Below are 18,148 nucleotides of genomic sequence, written 5' to 3'. Positions count from 1 at the left end.
TTGAAAAACTGGGGGAACGAAAAGTGACAAGAATATAAATACTCTTTGGTCGGACCAGTTTCCCCCTTACTTGTAAACACCCACTTTGAAAAATTAGCGGAACGAAAAGTGACAAGAATATAAATACTCTTTCGTGACAAGAATATAAATACTCTTTGGTCGGGCAAGTTTCCCCCTTAGTTGTAAACACCCACTTTGAAAAATTGGGGGAACGAAAAGTTACAACCGGGATATTAAATAAGTACCATTTTTACACCCCCCCTCAAAACTTAATTTCTCTTCCAAGCATTATATTAACTAAATACTTGTCATATTGGGACTTGCTCATTGTCTCGGGTATTTTTACGATTTCTCATTTAGAATGTGTTACCTCCAAAATTGACTCCCCCTCCCCCACTCCAACCCAACCCAGCCCCGCAGAAATGGGGGAACGAAGGGAAAGTTAGATCCTATTTTAAATTGACAATACTTTTCAAACATTACTTGTGTATTATACAGACCACATCGGAGAGGTAAAGCTAGGTCAAGTCACAATGTCATTCTATCGTTACTTTTCAATTAAGCTATTGAATACCTTTTACCAATGTCTCTTGTAGGCGTCAAATCTATTAATTATCTGAGCATATTCTTTGTATTGTTGATGCAAGCATCCCATTCCTCATTTTTTAATTACCCGTGAGGTATAACCAACTCAATATCTTCACGCAAATACCTTTTCGCAAAAACTTTGCAAATAGTTATTTTTACGTCACAACTTTCAACTTCAAACCATTCTAATTATAGCATGCCATTCCTCATACTTCAATTGCCCCCTACGCTTTCTTAACAAAAGCAAGAACTGCACACAAATACATTTTCCCAAAAAATTCGCAAATAGATTTATTTTTACGTCACAATTTTCAACTTAAAACCATTCTAATTATAGCATCCCATTCCTCATACTTTAATTACCCGTTACGCTTTCTTAACCATCGGAAGTTTAATTTGCTTATTGAACTTAGAAGTAATTATCCTTTTCAAAAACATTAGTCGTTCTATTAATGAACCCGTGAAACGAAACCAGTCAGATTGCATCACACAATCTCGCTCCTAGTTCCAAAAAATGGGTGTTACCTTAGAAACCCGTCTGGTAAGGCATGTACCGTTCGTAGTAATAGGTGACTGACCCTGATAAGTCATATTACGCAATCACTTGTGATATTCCCTATGCTTTTCCGAATAATGTTGAAATTGCTATGGCAGTACGCAAATAACATAGAAATTGCTAGGGCAGTACGCAATATGGAACCTCTTACCCTACTGTCAGTTAAAAAGAAAACAGGAAGAAATAAAAAATTATGGCCACACCCAACTTTAGAAGTTCAATTTAGCTCTGTTCTCAATATCCTGAAAATAAACTCTTTCCTTCCATTTTTCACGAAGACACATTTTGGTTAAAGGTTGCGATTTAAATTATTAAATATTCTTAAATAAAAGCAAGGACCTCACTCAAGTTCTCAATTGAAAAAAAAAAAAAAAAAAAAAATAACAACACACCATTGTAAAATTTTTGTTAAACTCTGGTAATCGCTAATAAAGGAAAATGCTGCTTACCTCCAATCGTGGAAGATCTTTAAATGCAAAAGGTTTGATAGATGTGATCGGATTGCCGTCTAAATAAAGCTTGTTCAAACATTTATATTGGGAAAAAGTATCTCCTCGAATTTCCTGAATTTGATTCCTTGTAAAAGAGAGATGATTAACGCCGATAGGCATATCTTCTGGGATTTGGGTGAGCTTGGTTCCATGGCACAAAATCTATAAAAGACGTAAACTGATACTTCAAATGTTAGTCTGCAATGATTGTTGGTAAATATTGAATAATTCACATAAATGACCTACGAATAAAGTGCCTTTTTTATACTCTTTCCGAATATAACAATTGTCTTTAATACAAGTTCAATTTTATGCCCTTTACGGACCCTCAAAGATGATACCTTTATCTGTTATTTTTGATGCGGCTTATATACCTCTGTTAGCGTCACTCTTCTTAAAACCGGTTTATCCATAAATTAAATTGACAGTGACAAATTCGAGAACTAATAAACGAATAGGAAATACATAATATGGGCTATTTATTTGGGTAAGGTTAGAAAGGTTGGATTAGATTGAAATTACACCAAAAACGATTACTATACTCGGAAAGAGCATAAAAAAGGCATGGAGTGGTATGTTCACTTTATTCGTAGGCCATTTATGTGAAATATTCCATATCTACCTGATTGTTAAAAAATTTACTAACTATTATTTTTTACTGAAAAATCTGATTTGACTTTACTGAATTCCCTGCGGTCCTTAAAAGTCGAATATGCCTCTTTGTACATCAGTATAAAGATATGCACTCTTTAGTCCTCGTGATCTGGGCAAAGTGTATTCGGTCCGGAAGGCAGCAAGAGAAAAGGCAACCTCTGGGGTGATGGCTATTAATATGACATTTGAAAGCCATATTAAGCAGTTATAACAAAAAAGAGTAAGTCCCAAAGCACCGTGTCCAGGAACCTTCAGGGATGTAGATTAAATCTCGAGAATCCATTCCCACATGTGCTTGTCAGGATCATTGAAGGGTCAATCCGGGTTCTCGAGAAAAAAAAACGCAGACTCCTAAAATAGGGAAAGTACAAACAAATTCATGTAATTATCGTCACCGGTGCATAATTTGTATTTCGTGGACCCTTTTAGTACCTAAGGGTCCATACACAAGGGTGAATTTATTGGGTCTCTGCGGATTTTTGTAATTTATGGATTGTTTCTGAAATTTTTTTTATTTTAAACTATAAAATATTGAAGAAATTAATCAATCCTCTTTATACATATCCGTATAGCAAAATATTTATACATGTATAAAAAATTACGATACCCTGAATATACAATAGTGAGGTTAAGGTAGTTTTAAATAACCAAATTTTCAATTTTCGAATCCCAGCTAACATGTTCTAGGAAAGAAAATGAATTACAGAGGCAATATTTAAGCATAGTATGTTTTTTCAAACAGTTTGTAGTAACGAACTGTAAGTAAGGAGCGATTCGACCCAATAGTTACCGAAATTCTAAAAAAAGGAATTTTGATGACAATTAACGCATGAAAAGAATTGGCTTTTTATGCTGATTCCAATTGTATAAAATTCATTAAGTTTAATGACTTAAAGATAACACCGACAAGATGTTGCTTTTTCCCTGACACACGGAGCAAAGCACGCACTCATAGGCAAAAAATCAGTCTCAGAGCGCTTTATGATGATTCGACTGCAAGCGAAAGTACAGAACACAAGAGTCATGCAAGTGTACCCACCCGAATCCTCAAGGGGGGACAAAGAAGTTGACAATTTCAATCAATAACTTCAGTCTCTAACTGATGGAATTCCAAAGAAAGATCTCTTGATAGTAATGTGTGACTACAATGAAATTGTCGGAGAAGTAACACAGCTTGACCGTGATATTTCAGGCAGATTGGGTCTTGGGACCTCACCTTTACCACCGCTCTGCCTGGAAGAAACTTCGATTCAGATTATGTCTTTGTGATGAGAACATTGACAAAACTCCAACTAAATACCCTTCCTCTTTCGAAAAATAAGATCACAAACTTCCACACCGATAAACTGAAAGAACCTACAACACGAACTGCTTTCCTGCAGTCACTAGAAGTAAGTCAACTTGCATGGATCAGAAAACTAAAACAGAAAAGCCCTGGATCAAAGATGAAATTCTTGATCTATGTCAGAGGCAACGCTGTAGCGTTGCCTATAGTAAAGGCCATACGGCTCCAATGTTTTATTATTTATTTATTATCTTTTTTCCCAGAGGAACTTCATATGGAAAGGGTCGTCGTAGAAACTTCAAAGGGGGCTCATTCGACTGGAAATCGAGAGTTCTAGTGCCCTTTTTAATAGTCGAAAATGATTGGAGGGCAACTCTCCCCCCCCCACGCCCATCATTCTCCTAAATAGATCCAATCAAAATTTTGCCATTTTAGCCATTTTGTTCAGCGTAGATGATTTCCAGATAGAAAATATATTTTTGAGGAAGACACTCCCCCACAACCCTCAGGGCAAGGGTTTTAAGTTATGCCCTGGGGGCATATAAGGTTTTATAGAAGGCGTTGTCGTAGAAACTTCAATAAAGGCTCATTCGATTGAAAATTCAAAGGGCTAGTGCCCTTTTTAATAGTCGAAAGTGATTGGAGGAAAACTAGCCCCCCCCCCACGCCAATCATTTCCCCAAACACATCAAATCAAAATTTTGAGATACCATTTTGTTCAGTGCAGTTGATTTCCCAGATAGAAAATATGTTTTTGAGGTGGAAACTTCCCCCAAGTTCTCAGGACATTGGTTGTAAGTTTTAAACTGTGAGCACATAAGGTTTTTATAGAAGGCGTTGCCATAAGAACTTCAAATAAGGGCTAAGTTAATTGGATATTCAAATGCATAGTGCCCCTTTTAATAGTCGACAGGAATTGAAGTGCAACTAGCCCCCCCACCCATCATTTTCCCAAACACATCCAATCAAAATTTTGAGATAGCCATTTTGTTCAGCGTAGTTGATTTCCAGATAGAAAATATGTTTTTGAGGAGGGCAATCCCCCAAAACCCTCAGGGCAAAGGTTTTAAATTATGTCCTGGGGACACATAAGGTTTTTATAAAAGGCTTTTTCGTAGAAACTTCAAAAAAGGCTCATTCGATTGGAAATTCAAAGGGCTAGTGCCCTTTTTAATCGTCGAAAGTGATTGGAGGTGGCAACTCGCCGCCCCCCCCCCACCCATCATTTGCCCAAACACATCCAATGAAATTTTGAGATAGCAATTTTGTTCAGCGTACTTGATTTTTTGATAGAAAATATGTTTTTGAGGAGTAAAATCCCCCACAACCCTCGGCGGTGTCGTAGAAACTTCAAAAGAGGCTCATTCGATTGGAAATTAAAACGTAGTTCGAGGAATATTAAACGTAGTTTTAATTTCTGGAAATTAGGTCTTTGAGGATGACAACTCCCTCACAGCCCTCAGGACAAGGGTTGTAAGTTATGCCCTGGGGGCATAAAAGGTTTTGTATAGAAAACATTGTCGTAGAAACTTCAGAAAGGGCTCATTCAATTGGAAATTTAAATGGCTAGTTCTCTTTTTGGTAGTCGAAAGTGATTCTAAGGCAACTGACACCCCTTCCACACCCACCATTTCCCCACACATCCAATAAAAATTTTCGTATAGCCATTTTGTTCAACGTAGTTGAAAGTTCAGGAAATTATATGTTTGAGCAGGACACTCCCCCCACCGTCTTCAGGGCCAAGGGTTATAAGTTATGCCCTGGGGGCATATATGGTTCTTATGGAAGGAATGCTCATATAAACTTCAGAGAGGGCTCATTTGATTAGGAATTGAAATTTCTAGTTCATTTTGTAAGCGTCGATAGATATTGGAGGGTAACCAGCTTCCCCCCTCCAACCCTTGTTTTTCAAATACTTCCAATAAAAATTCTATTTTATCAATTTGTTTAAAAATAGTTCAAAGGTTATGTAATAAAAATTCCAGTGTTGACACAACCCACCAGGGCCCGAGGGCAGCCGTTGTAAGTTATGCCCTGGGGGCATATATGGGCCTTATGGAAGCGATGCTCGTATTAACTCCAAAGAGGGATCACTTGATTGGAAATTGAAAGTTCTAGTTCAATTTTCAGAGTCAAAAGAGATTGGAGGGCACCTAGCTCCCCTCTACGCTCTTTTTTCCTCAAACCCATCCGATAAGAACTTTGAGATAGATTTTTTTTGAAAAATAGTTCAAAGACCATATAACGAAAACTCAGGGGTCTAAACAGCCCCCCAGGGCCCAAGGGAAGGTGTTGTAAGTTATGCCCTTGGGGAATATATGGTTCTTATTGAAGGGATGCTCGTAAAAAATTCAGCAATGGCTCAGAGTGGCGCGCCACTCTAAGTGAACCTAGATAAACCCAACTTTTTGGATATCTCTCTCACTATGACTGTGTGTCTGAGTCAACTCTTACATTGCAACGAAAGAAATCCAAAATGAACTTTGAAACATCAACAGAATGTAACAGTGATAAGGTAGACCACGACAAGGCACTACTGAAATATTCCAACTCTTACATTTCAACAAAAAAATCCGAAATGAACTATGAAACATTAAGAGAATGCAACATTGACAAGGTAAACCATGACGAAACCCTACTGAAATATTCCACCTCTTACATTTCAACGAAAAAAGCCCAAAATGAACTTTGAAACATCATCAGAATTTTAAAGTAACAAAGTAAACCACAATGAAAAACAACTAAAATATTCCAACCCTTAATATTCAGCGAAAAAAGTTCAAAATGAGCTTTGAAACATCCAGAGAATTTAACACTGGCAAGGTGGACCACTACAAAAAACTTCGTAAGTATTCTAATCTTTCAACGAAAAAAAAAAATCTAAAATTACCCTCGAAAAATTATCAGATTGAAACAGTGACAAGGTAAATCACGACAAACACTACTGAAATTATCCAACTCTTACATTTCAAAAAAGAAATTCCAAAATGAAATTTGAAGCATCAAGAGAATGTAACAATGACAAGGTAAATCACGAAAAAACACTACTTAAATATTACAACGCTTACATTTAAACTTAAAAAATAAATTCAAAATAAACTTTTAAAAATCAATATAATGTAACATTGACAAGTTAATTCACTAAAAACACTACTTAAATATTCAAACTCTTACAATTCAAAAAAAAAAACAATCCAAAATGAACTTTTATACATCAAGAGAATGTAACAGTGACAAGTTAAAACACGACAAAAAACTACTGAAATATTCTAACTCTTACATTTCAAGGAAAGAAATCCAAAATGAACTTTTAAAAATTAAGAGAATGTAACAGTGACAATTTAAACCATGACGAAACACTACTGAAATATTCCAACTCTTACATTTCAATGAAAAAAGCCAAAAATGAACTATGAAACATCATCAGAATGTAACAGTGACAAGGTGAACCACAACAAAACACTACTGAAATATTCCAACTCTTACATTTCAACAAAATAGTTCAAAATGAACTTCGAAACATCAAGAGAATGTAACACTGACAAGGCAAACCACGACAAGACACTACTGAAATATTCCAACTCTTACATTTCAACGAAAAAAAAAATCCAAAATTAACTTTTAAACATCTTCAGAATGTAACAGTGACAACGTAAATCACGACAAACATTACTGAAATTATCCAACTCTTACATTTCAATTAAAAAAAAAAATTCCAAAATGAACTTTGAAACATCAAGAGAATGTAACAATGACAAGGTAAACCACGACAAAACACTACTGAAATATTCAAACTCTTACATTTCGACGAAAAAAAAATCTAAAATGAACTTTGAAACATCAAGAGAATGTAACAGTGACAAGGTAAATCACGACCCACACTACTGACTGAAATATTCCAACTCTTACATTTCAAAAAAAAAAATCCAAAATGAACTTTGAAACATCAAGAGAATGTAACTGTGACAAGGTAAACCACAGCAAAACACTACTGAAATATTCCAACTCTTACATTGCAACGAAAGAAATCCAAAATGAACTTCGAAACATCAAGAGAATATAACATTGACAAGGTAAACCATGAAAAAACACTACTGAAATATTCCAACTCTTACATTTCAACGAAAAAAAAAATAAACCAAAATTAACATTGAAACATATTCAGAATGTAACAGTGACACTGTAAATCACGACAAACATTACTAAACTAATCCAACTCTTAAATTTCAATGAAAAAAGAAATTACAAAATGAACTTTGAAGCATCAAGAGAATGAAACAATGACAAGGTAAATCACGACAAAACACTACTTAAATATTCCAACTCTTACATTTAAACGTAAAAAAAATTCAAAATGAACTTTTAAAAATCAATATAGTTTAACAGTGACAAGTTAAGTCACTACAAACACTACTTAAATATTCCAACTCTTACAATTCAAAAAAAAAAAACAATCCAAAATGAACTTTTAAAAATCAAGAGAATGTAACTGTGATAAGTTAAACCACGGCAAAACACTACTGAAATATTCCAACTCTTACATTTCAACGAAAGAAATCCAAAATGAACTTTGAAACATTAAGAGAATGTAACAGTGACAAGGTAAACCATGACGAAACACTACTGAAATATTCCAACTCTTACATTTCAATGAAAAAAGCCCAAAATGAACTTTGAAACATCATCAGAATTTTACAGTGACAAGTTGAACCACAACAAAACACTACTGAAATATTCCAACTCTTACATTTCAACAAAATAGTTCAAAATGCACTTCGAAACATCAAGAGAATGTAACAGTGACAAGGTAAACCATGACGAGACACTACTGAAATATTTCAATTCTTATATTTCAACGAAAAAAAATCCAAAATGAAATTTGAAACATCTTCAGAATGTAACAGTTACATGGTAAACCACGACAAACATTACTGAAATTATCCAACTCTTACATTTCAATTAAAAAAAAAAAAATCCAAAATGAACTTTGAAACATAAAGAAAACGTAACTGTGACAAGATAACCTATGAAAAAACCCTGTTGATATTGTTCAAATCTAGCAGTTCAACGAAAAAAAAATCCAAAATGAACTTTGAAACATCAAGAGAATGTAACAGTGACAAGGTAAATCACGACCCACACTACTGACTGAAATATTCCAACTCTTACATTTCAAAAAAAAAAATCCAAAATGAACTTTGAAGCATCAAGAGAATGTAACTGTGACAAGGTAAACCACAAAAAAACACTAATGAAATATTCCAACTCTTTCATTTCAACGAAACAAATCCAAAATGAACTTCAAAACATCAAGAGAATGTAACAGTGACATGGTAGACCATGAAAAAACGTTATTGGAATATTCCGACTCTCACATTTCAACAAAAAATAATCGAAAATTAACTATGAAACATCAAGAGATTGTAATAGTGACAAGGTACACCACCGACAAAACACTACTTAAATATTCCAACTCTTACATTTCAAGGAAAAAAAAATACAAAACGAACTTTGAAACATCTAGAAAATTTAACAGTGATATGGCAAGCCACAGAAAAACACTACTGAAATATTCCAACTTTTACTTTCAACGAAGGAAATCCAAAATGAACTTTGAAACATCAAGAGAATTTAATAGTGAGAAGGTAAACCACGACAAAACACTACTGAAATATTCTAACATTTACATTTCAACGAAAAAAAATCCGAAATGAACTTTGAAACATCTTAAGAATGTAGCAGTGAGATGGTAAAGCACGATAAAACACTACTGAAATAATTCAACTCTTACATTTCAACGAAAAAAATACAAAATGAACTTTGAAACATCAAGAGAGTTTAACAGTGACAAGTTAAATCACGACCCACACTACTGACTGAAATATTCCAACTCTTACATTTCAAAAAAAAAAATCCAAAATGAACTTTGAAACATCAAGAGAATATAACTGTGACAAGGTAAACCACAAAAAAACACTACTGAAATATTCCAACTCTTACATTGCAACGAAAGAAATCCAAATGAAGTTTGAAACATCAAGAGAATGTAACAGTGACAAGGTAAATCACGACAAAACACTACTGAAATATTTCAACTCTTACATTTCCAGGGAAAAAATCTAAAATGAACTTTGAAACATCAAGAGAATGTAACTTTGACAAGGTAAACCACGACAAAACCCTACTGAAATATTCCAACTCTTACATTGCAAGGGAAAAAAAAAATATAAAATGAACTTAGAAACATCAAGATAATGTAACTATGACAAGGTAAACCACGACAAAACACCACTTAAATACTCCAACTCTTACATTTAAAGGGAAGAAAATCTAAAATGAACTTTGAAAAATCAAGAGAATGTAACAGCGATAAGGTAAACCACAGCAAAACACTACTGAAATATTCCAACTCTTACATTTCAACGAATGAAATCCAAAATGAACTTTGAAACATCAAGAGAATGTAATAGTGAGAAGGTAAACCACGACAAAACACTACAGAAATATTCTAACATTTACATTTCAACGAAAAAAAATCCGAAATGAACTTTGAAACATCTTACGAATGTAACAGTGACAGGGTAAATCACGACAAAACAATATTGAAATAATCCAACTCTTACATTTCAACGAAAAAAAACAAAATGAACTTTGAAGCATCAAGAGAATGTAACAGTGACAAGGTAAACCACGAGAAAACAATACTGAAATATTCCAACTCTTACAGTTCAACAACAACAAAAAAAAAATCAAAAATGAACTTTGAAACATCTTCAGAATGTAAAAGTGACAAGGTAAACCACGACAAACACTACTGAAATATTCCAACTCTTACATTTCAACAAAAAAAAAATCCAAAATGAACTTTGAAAAATCAAGAGAATGTAACAGTGACAATGTAAACCATGACAAAACACTACTGAAATATTCCAACTCTTACATTTCAATGAAAAAAAAAATCTAAAATGAACTTTGAAACATCAAGAGAATGTAACAGTGACAAGGTAAACCACGACAAAGCACTACTGAAATATTCCAACTCTTGCATTTCCACGAAAAAAAAATCCAAAATGAACTTAGAAACATCAATAGAATGTAACAGTTACAAGGTAAACCACGATAAACCCTACTGAAATATTCCAACTCTTACATTTCAACAAAAAAAAAATCCAAAATGAAATTTGAAACATCAAGAGAATGTAATAGTGACAAGGTAAACCACGAAAAACCACTACCGAAATATTCCAACTCTTACATTTCAACAAAAAAAAAAATAATCTAAAATGAACTTTGAACCGTCAAGAGAATGTAACAGTGACAAGGTAAATCACGACAAAACACTACTGAAATATTCCAACTCTTGCATTTCAACGAAAAAATATCCAAAATGAACTTTGAAATATGAAGAGAATGTAACAGTGATATGGTAAACCACGACAAAACAGTACTGAAATATTCCAACTCTTACAGTTCAACGAAAAAAAAAATCGAAAATAAACTTTGAAACATCTTCAGAATGTAGCAGTGATAAGGTAAACCACGACAAAACAACTGAAATATTCCAACTCTTGCATTTCAAGGAAAAAAAAATCCAAAATGAACTTTGAAACATAAAGAAAGAGAATGTAACAGTAACAAGTAAAACCAAGAAAAACACTACTGAAATATTCCAACTCTTGCATTTCAACGAAAAAAATCCAAAATGAACTTTGAAACATCAAGAGAATGTAACATTGACAAGGTAAACCACGTCAAACCTCTACTGAAATAATCCAACTCTTACATTTCAATGAAAAAAAATCAAAAAGGAACTTCGAAGCATCAAGAGAATGTAACAGTGACAATGTAAACCATGAGAAAACAGTAGTGAAATATTCCAACTCTCACAGTTCAACGAAAAAAATCAAAAATGAACTTTGAAACACCTTCAGAATGTAGCAGTGATAGGGTAAACCACCAAAAAACACAACTGAAATATTCTAACTCTTACATTTCAAGGGAAAAAAAATCCAAAAAGAACTTTGGAACAGCAAGAGAATGTAATAGTGACAAGGTAAGCCAGGACAAAACATTACTGAAGTATTCCAACTCTTGCATTTCAACGAAAGAAATCCAAAATGAACTTTCAAACATCAAGAGAATGTAACAGTGACAAAGTAAACCACGACAAAACAGTACAGAAATATTCCAACCCTTGCATTTCAACAAACAAAAAAAAATCCAAAATGAACTTTGAAACATCAAGAGAATGTAACAGTGACAAGGTAAACCACGACAAAACACTATTGAAATAATCCAACTCTTACATTTCAACGAAAAAGATCCAAAATGAACTTTGAAGCATCAAGAGAATGTAATAGTGACAAGGTAAACAACGACAAAATACTACTGAAATATTCCAAATCATATATTTCAACGACTGAACTCCGAAATGAATTTTGAAATATCAAGAGAGTGCAAAATTGATAAGGTAAACCACGAAAAACACTATTGAATTGTTCCGACTTTCGAATTTCAACAAAAAAAATCCCACATGGACGTTGAGACATCAAAAGAAGTTAACAGTGACATATATAATCACGAAGGAATGGTACTATAATATGAAAAGTCTTTAATATCATCGACAAAAAACCAAAATTAACATTAAAATCTCACGAGAATGTAACAGTAACAAGGTACTGCATCGTGTCTCTGAGCATGCATAGAGTAAAATTGTTAGAGTCATAAGCATATTTAATGTCATTTTAAGATATGTAAAAAAAAGAAAGAAAAAAAGTTGAATAAATTTGGTCCAAAAAAAAATTTAGTCCAATAAAAAAAAGCGCTACTACAAATAGTATTTTTCTAATAGTAAAAGTCACGACTAACATTTCTTTATTAATTTAATTTTGAATTTTGGAAATATCAAACGTAATTTTTTTATGTTTTAAGGACGTATCATGTCATTCTAAGAGATGTAAAAAAAAGTTGAAAAAATATATCATGTTAAAAAAATAAAAAAAAAAGTTAAAAAAACTTCAAAAAAAAATCAAAAAATGGGGGAAGGGGCCAAAAAGTTTGGGTGAGGGTCCCCTTGGAGGTTGGAGGTATGGGACCTATGGAGGTTGAGGTCCTTGGTGGTTAGGGTAATTGGGGCTTATGATCCATGATGCTTCAAACCTTTTATCACCTCACTACTTGATTTGTAAGGATTTCTATGGATTGTTCTGAATTTCTTTATTAAAATTCTTTTCTTGCCATCTACATCTCTCTTAGCATCAATTTTTTAGTATACTATAACGTTAGACCCTATTTTAAATTGACAGCACTGTTCAAACGCCACTTGTGTATTATACAGAACACATCGAAGAAGTAAAGCCAGGTCAACTCACAGGACCATTTTATCATCGTTAACCATTTTCATAAATTGATGTTTTTTCAAATTTATAACAAATTGCCTGAGTTAACAACCCCGAGGAGTTACCTTAACTGCTAATCAGTTAAACACTTTTTCTCCACCTTCATACGATCCGATCACTAATTAGGATCATTCACATCCCTATTATTCAATCAAAAATTAATATCGTTCGTACAGTCCAATTCGCAAATGCTATACTCTTTTTCGCAAATAGAGTTAGCTTTTACGCAAAATGATATAAAGCCAGTTAAGCTATTGAATACCTTGTACCAATGTCTCTTGTAGGCGTCAAATCTATTACGTATCTGAGCATATTCTTTGTATTGTTGATGCATTCCCTTCTTCATTCTTTAATTACCCGTGACGCATTCTTAACCAACGGAATACCTTTTCGCAAATACCTTTTCGCAAAAAAAATTCTTTCGCAAAAGAGTTATTTTTAGGCAAATGGTACAATTTTCAACTTAAAACCATTCTAACTATAGCATTCCATTCCTATTTCTTTAATTACCCGTGACGCATTCTTAACCATTGGAAGTTTAATTTTTTTCCCAGAGGCATTTCATATAGAAGAGGTCATTGTATGAACTTCAAAGGGGGCTCATTCGATTGGAAATCGAGAGTATTAGTGCCATTTTTAAGAGTCAAAAGTGATCAGAGAGCAACTGGCCCTCTAGCCCTTTTTTCCAAATACATCTGATAAGAAATTTGAGGTAGCTATTTTGTTAAAAACAGCTGAAAGATCATATAACAAAAACACCTTTAAGTATGGTCAATTCGTTAAAAATAGTTCAAAGATCAGATAAGAAAAATGTCTGTGTCAACACAACTCCCCCCCCCCTCCAGGGCCGGGGAAGGCGTTGTAAGTATTGCTCTGAGAGAATATATGGTTCTTATGGAAGGTATGCTCGTATACAATTCAGAGAGGGCTAATATGAATGGAAATTGAAAGTTCTAATTCATTTTCTCAGAGTGAAAAAATATCAGATGGCCACTAGCCCCTACCATCCTTCACACCTTTGGGTGTTGTAGATGGTTAAACCCATCCGATAAAAAATTTCAGGGGACGATTTTGTTAAAAATATTTCAAACATAAGATGTTAAAACTCCGGGGTTGACAAAACCCCCCAGGGCCCAGGGACAGGCGTTGTAAGTTATACTCCGGGGATATATATGGTTCTTATAGAAGGGATACTCGTATAAACTTCCGAGGGCTCATTTGATTGAAAATAGAAAGTTCTAGTTCACTTTTAAAGATTCAAAAGAGCCCGAAGCTTAATCTAGCCCCCCACGCCCTTTTTCCCCAAATCCATCCGATAAAAATTTTGAGATAGCAATTTTGTTAAAAATAGTTCAAACAGATAATAAAAACTCCGAGGTTGATACAAACCCATTTTTTCACTTTGATATTGTTACTTTGATATCAGTTTTGATACTCAGATGAATATTTGATTTTTTTAAAGTTTGATTTTGAAATAAGGAATTTTTAAAACCTCAAATTTTTTTGCAATCAAAAACGAACAAAAATTAATTAAAAAAAAACTTTCCGAAAAATAAGTTTTTCAAAGAAAAGTAAAGGCCATTTTAAACTTAAGCTCAGCAGATACAAATACCTTTTAAAAGTCAAACACAAAACGACCAGAAATTACTATTAAAAAATAAATGAAACCCAAAACGAACAGAAATTAAATAAGCAGTAATAGCAAAAATATTCAACAAGTAATAATGTAAGTGAATATATATATCTTAAAGCGAGTAATGATTAGATTGAACATGAATATCAAGCTTAAAATGAAAAAAAAATATCTTCTTATTGAATTATAAATGAAACTTAAAACGAACATAAATTAAATAAACAATCAATTAAAACAAACATACAATAGATATTAATGTAAATTAATAAATAAATCTTAAAACGAGTGAAACTTAAATTGAATATGCAAATCAAGCTTGAAACGAACAGAAATCACCACAAACAAGAGTTTGGGTATGACCTCCTTCTCTCACTGTAAAAGTCTAAAACCTACTCGGTCATTGGCACTTTACTGAAAACTATGTGTGTCTTGAACAGTCTTGGAAAGTATAAACATCATCAAATTGAATATTTGATGAATATTGATATTAATTGTTGAAAAATTCAGAAATTGAATATTTGTCTACATAATAAAAACATGTGCGACAACTGCCGTAGCTTCGTTTGGACCCCAGAAGGCCAAACAGAAAAGTTTGTAAGAACTTGAGCGTCCTGCAGGGTTGCATTCCTTCTCCCCAACTTTTTAAGCTGTTTTTGCATACCGTGCTTTCTCTGCTCGAGAGAATGCCAAAGAAACCATTATCAGTGTTAACATTGAGACCCTAGCTTATACCAAGGACTTCGACGAGCTAGCAGAGTCCAGTCTACAGGCCCAAGCCTCTAAGCTTGAATCTGCATCAAAAAGCTTCGGCGTGCGAATAAACATGAAGAAGACAAAGATTTTGTACATCACAAAAGACCTGAACCCATCTCCTGTTCATGTCGACGAAGAAGTCGAACCGGTAACCATTTTCTTGTACCTAGGAAGGCTACTACCATCCGATGACAACTGTTCAAATGACATAAAACGAAGATTCACCCTAAGGAATACGAGCTTCACGAGGACGTTCCCCATCTTTAAAAACAAACACCTATCAATGCATTTGACGCTTCGACTCTTCGACTCGCTAGTCATCACTGTTCCCATTTACACCTGCAAAACGAGGACACTAAAAGTTGAGGACGAACGCACAATTTTGGTCTTTGAGACGAAATGTATCCATCGTATAGCTGGTATAACGTATCAAGACAGAATATCCAACGAAGACCTTTAAGGCAATTGAAGCGAGAAACTACAATTAGCCAGAAAGTGCCACCCCAGCAACTCATTTGGCTGGGTCACATAAATCGAATGGAAAAAATCCTGTCCGCCAAAAGTTACCTTTGAAGGAAGGGTCCACGGTAGCCGCCCACCAGGAAGACCTAGGAAGAGATGGCAAGACAATTTCTGAGGTGACCTCCTGTGCCTTCTTAAGCAAGCTGTTGACTGAGCTTAAACTAATTAATTAAAAACTGCGTGGAACAAAATGGCTATCTCAAAATTTTTATTGGATGTGTTTGGGGAAATGATGAGCGTGGAAGGGATGTTAGTTGCCTTTCAATCACTTTCGACTATTAAAAAGGGCACTAGCCATTTTAATTTCCAATCGAATGAACTCTTTTAGCTTTTACGACAAAGTGTTCTATACAAGAGCCTTATATTCCCTCAGGGCATAACTTACACCCCTTGGCCCGAGGGCTGTGGGGGGGGGTGTCATCCTTAAAGACCTAATTAACGTTTTTGAATTAATATAGCTTTGATTTTGGCTCACTGTACATGAATAATTAAAACAAAATTCGCATATTAATTTTCCTTTTTTTGGCTAATTGGTTTTCTCGAAATTTTGTTCTGACGTATAACTTGCGAAATAACTTATGTAACGAACTTCTTTATTCGAATGTTTTATTACGTATATGAGGGAGTTCGTTCCCTAGTCAATACCTCGCTCTTTACTCTAAAGCTTGAATTTTGTTTGAATCACAAACCCCTGAATCTCAAAGATCGGTTAATTAGAATAGAAAGCTTTTTTGAAAGTACTAAAAAACTTCAGTGTGAAGAGCCAGGTATTGACAAAGGGGGTGATCCCTCTTATATACGTAATAATTTCTGCTCGTTATAAGTTTTAATATTGTACCTTAATTTCAGTTGGAAACAACTTGTTTTTTTATTTAATTTCAGATCATTTTTTTAATAATGCTAGGAAATCTGGCGCCCCCTTCATGGAAATGTTCCTTCCCCCAAAGAAATATCCTCCATGGAAATATCCTCCCCCGTAACCCCTACTCTGACCCCGACCCCCCACTAGAAAAAAACTCCTCCTGAAAATACCAGTATACTTCCCAATAACCAATACTATATGTAAACAATGGGCAAAGTTTATAACTTGCAGCCCTTCCCCCGGGAACTGTGGGGGATCAAGTCATCCTCAAAGACATATTAATTAGATTTTCGACTATGCTGAACAAAATGGCTATCTCAAAATTTTGATTGGTTGACTTCGGGAAAAAATGAGCGTGGGAGGGGGCCAAGTTGCCCTCCAATTTATCTGGTCACTTAAAAATACCACTAGAGCTTTTAATTTCCGTTCGAATAGGCCCTCTCAAGATATTCTAGGACTACTGGATCAATACGATCACCCTTGGAAAAAAAAAAAAAAAAAAAAAAAAAAAAAAAAAAACAAATAGGCATCCGTGATCTTTCTTCTGGGAAAAAAAATAAAAATTCCACATTTTTGCAGATAGGAGCTTGAAACTTCTATAGTAGAGTTCTCTGATACGCTTAATCTGATGGTGTGATTTTCATTAGAGTTCTATGACTTTTAGGGGTTGTTTTCCCCTTTTTTTGAAAACAATGCAAATTTTATCAGACTCGTAAATTCTAAATAAGTAAGACTAAAATTGATGAAACTTGTATATTTAAAATTAGCATAAAAATCTAATTCTTTTAATGAATTGGTATCAAAATTCCGGTTTTAACAGATTCGGTTACTATTGAGCCGGGTCGCTCCTTACTTACAGTTCGTTATCACGAACTGTTTGATAGGCTGTGAAGCAATAATTTTTGTCCGTTTTAAGTTTCAACTTCGCTCTTTACTTCCCTTGGAAAAATTTTTTTTTTAGATTAATCTTTGCTCGTTTTTTTATTCAAATTTAATGTAGAAACAACCATAACCATGCCATGATCTTTTTATTTATAAGGACTAATTTATGTTCTTTTTAAGTTTTAATGTCATTCCCTAGTTCCAGTTGAAAACTTATGAAGCTGTTTAAGGGCGCATTTAGAAGCTTATATTTATGCCTAGTCACTTTTTATAAATTTGACTTGATAGCACATTCCCATAAAGTGCACTTTCTGTTTTTCCACCCATTTTTTTTTTCAAATGAAAAAAGTGCCTTTTTCAATAAAATAACCAAAAAAAGAACCTAAACAGGAGCAAAAAATAAGGGGGCAAGGACGTCCCTTTCCCTCAATTACTGTCATTAGAACCAGCACGCAGGCTTCATCGGAGTGAAGTTTGAAGGTTTAATTCAAAAGTGTTAATAATTCCAGCTTAATATTCGGTAG

At 34.0% G+C, this 18,148-nt stretch overlaps 1 protein-coding gene across 1 annotated transcript in view; it reads right to left on the bottom strand.

Moving 5' to 3' along the window:
* The window catches only part of LOC148955456 (leucine-rich repeat-containing protein 3B-like), a 108,303-nt gene that overhangs the window by 6,766 nt on the left and 83,389 nt on the right, over positions 1-18,148 (bottom strand). Inside the window, exon 3 of the mRNA XM_089107373.1 lies at positions 1,594-1,797. Coding sequence (XP_088963499.1) covers positions 1,594-1,797 — 204 coding nt within the window. The remainder of the gene's footprint in view (positions 1-1,593; positions 1,798-18,148) is intronic.

The sequence above is a fragment of the Artemia sp. Qi Xiang Cuo genome, chromosome 2 (genome assembly GCF_049724085.1).
Source record: "Artemia sp. Qi Xiang Cuo chromosome 2, ASM4972408v1, whole genome shotgun sequence".
Classification (NCBI taxonomy): Eukaryota; Metazoa; Arthropoda; class Branchiopoda; order Anostraca; family Artemiidae; genus Artemia; species Artemia sp. Qi Xiang Cuo.
Note: the sequence above shows the minus strand (reverse complement) of the source record. Positions and strands in the feature narration are given on the sequence as shown.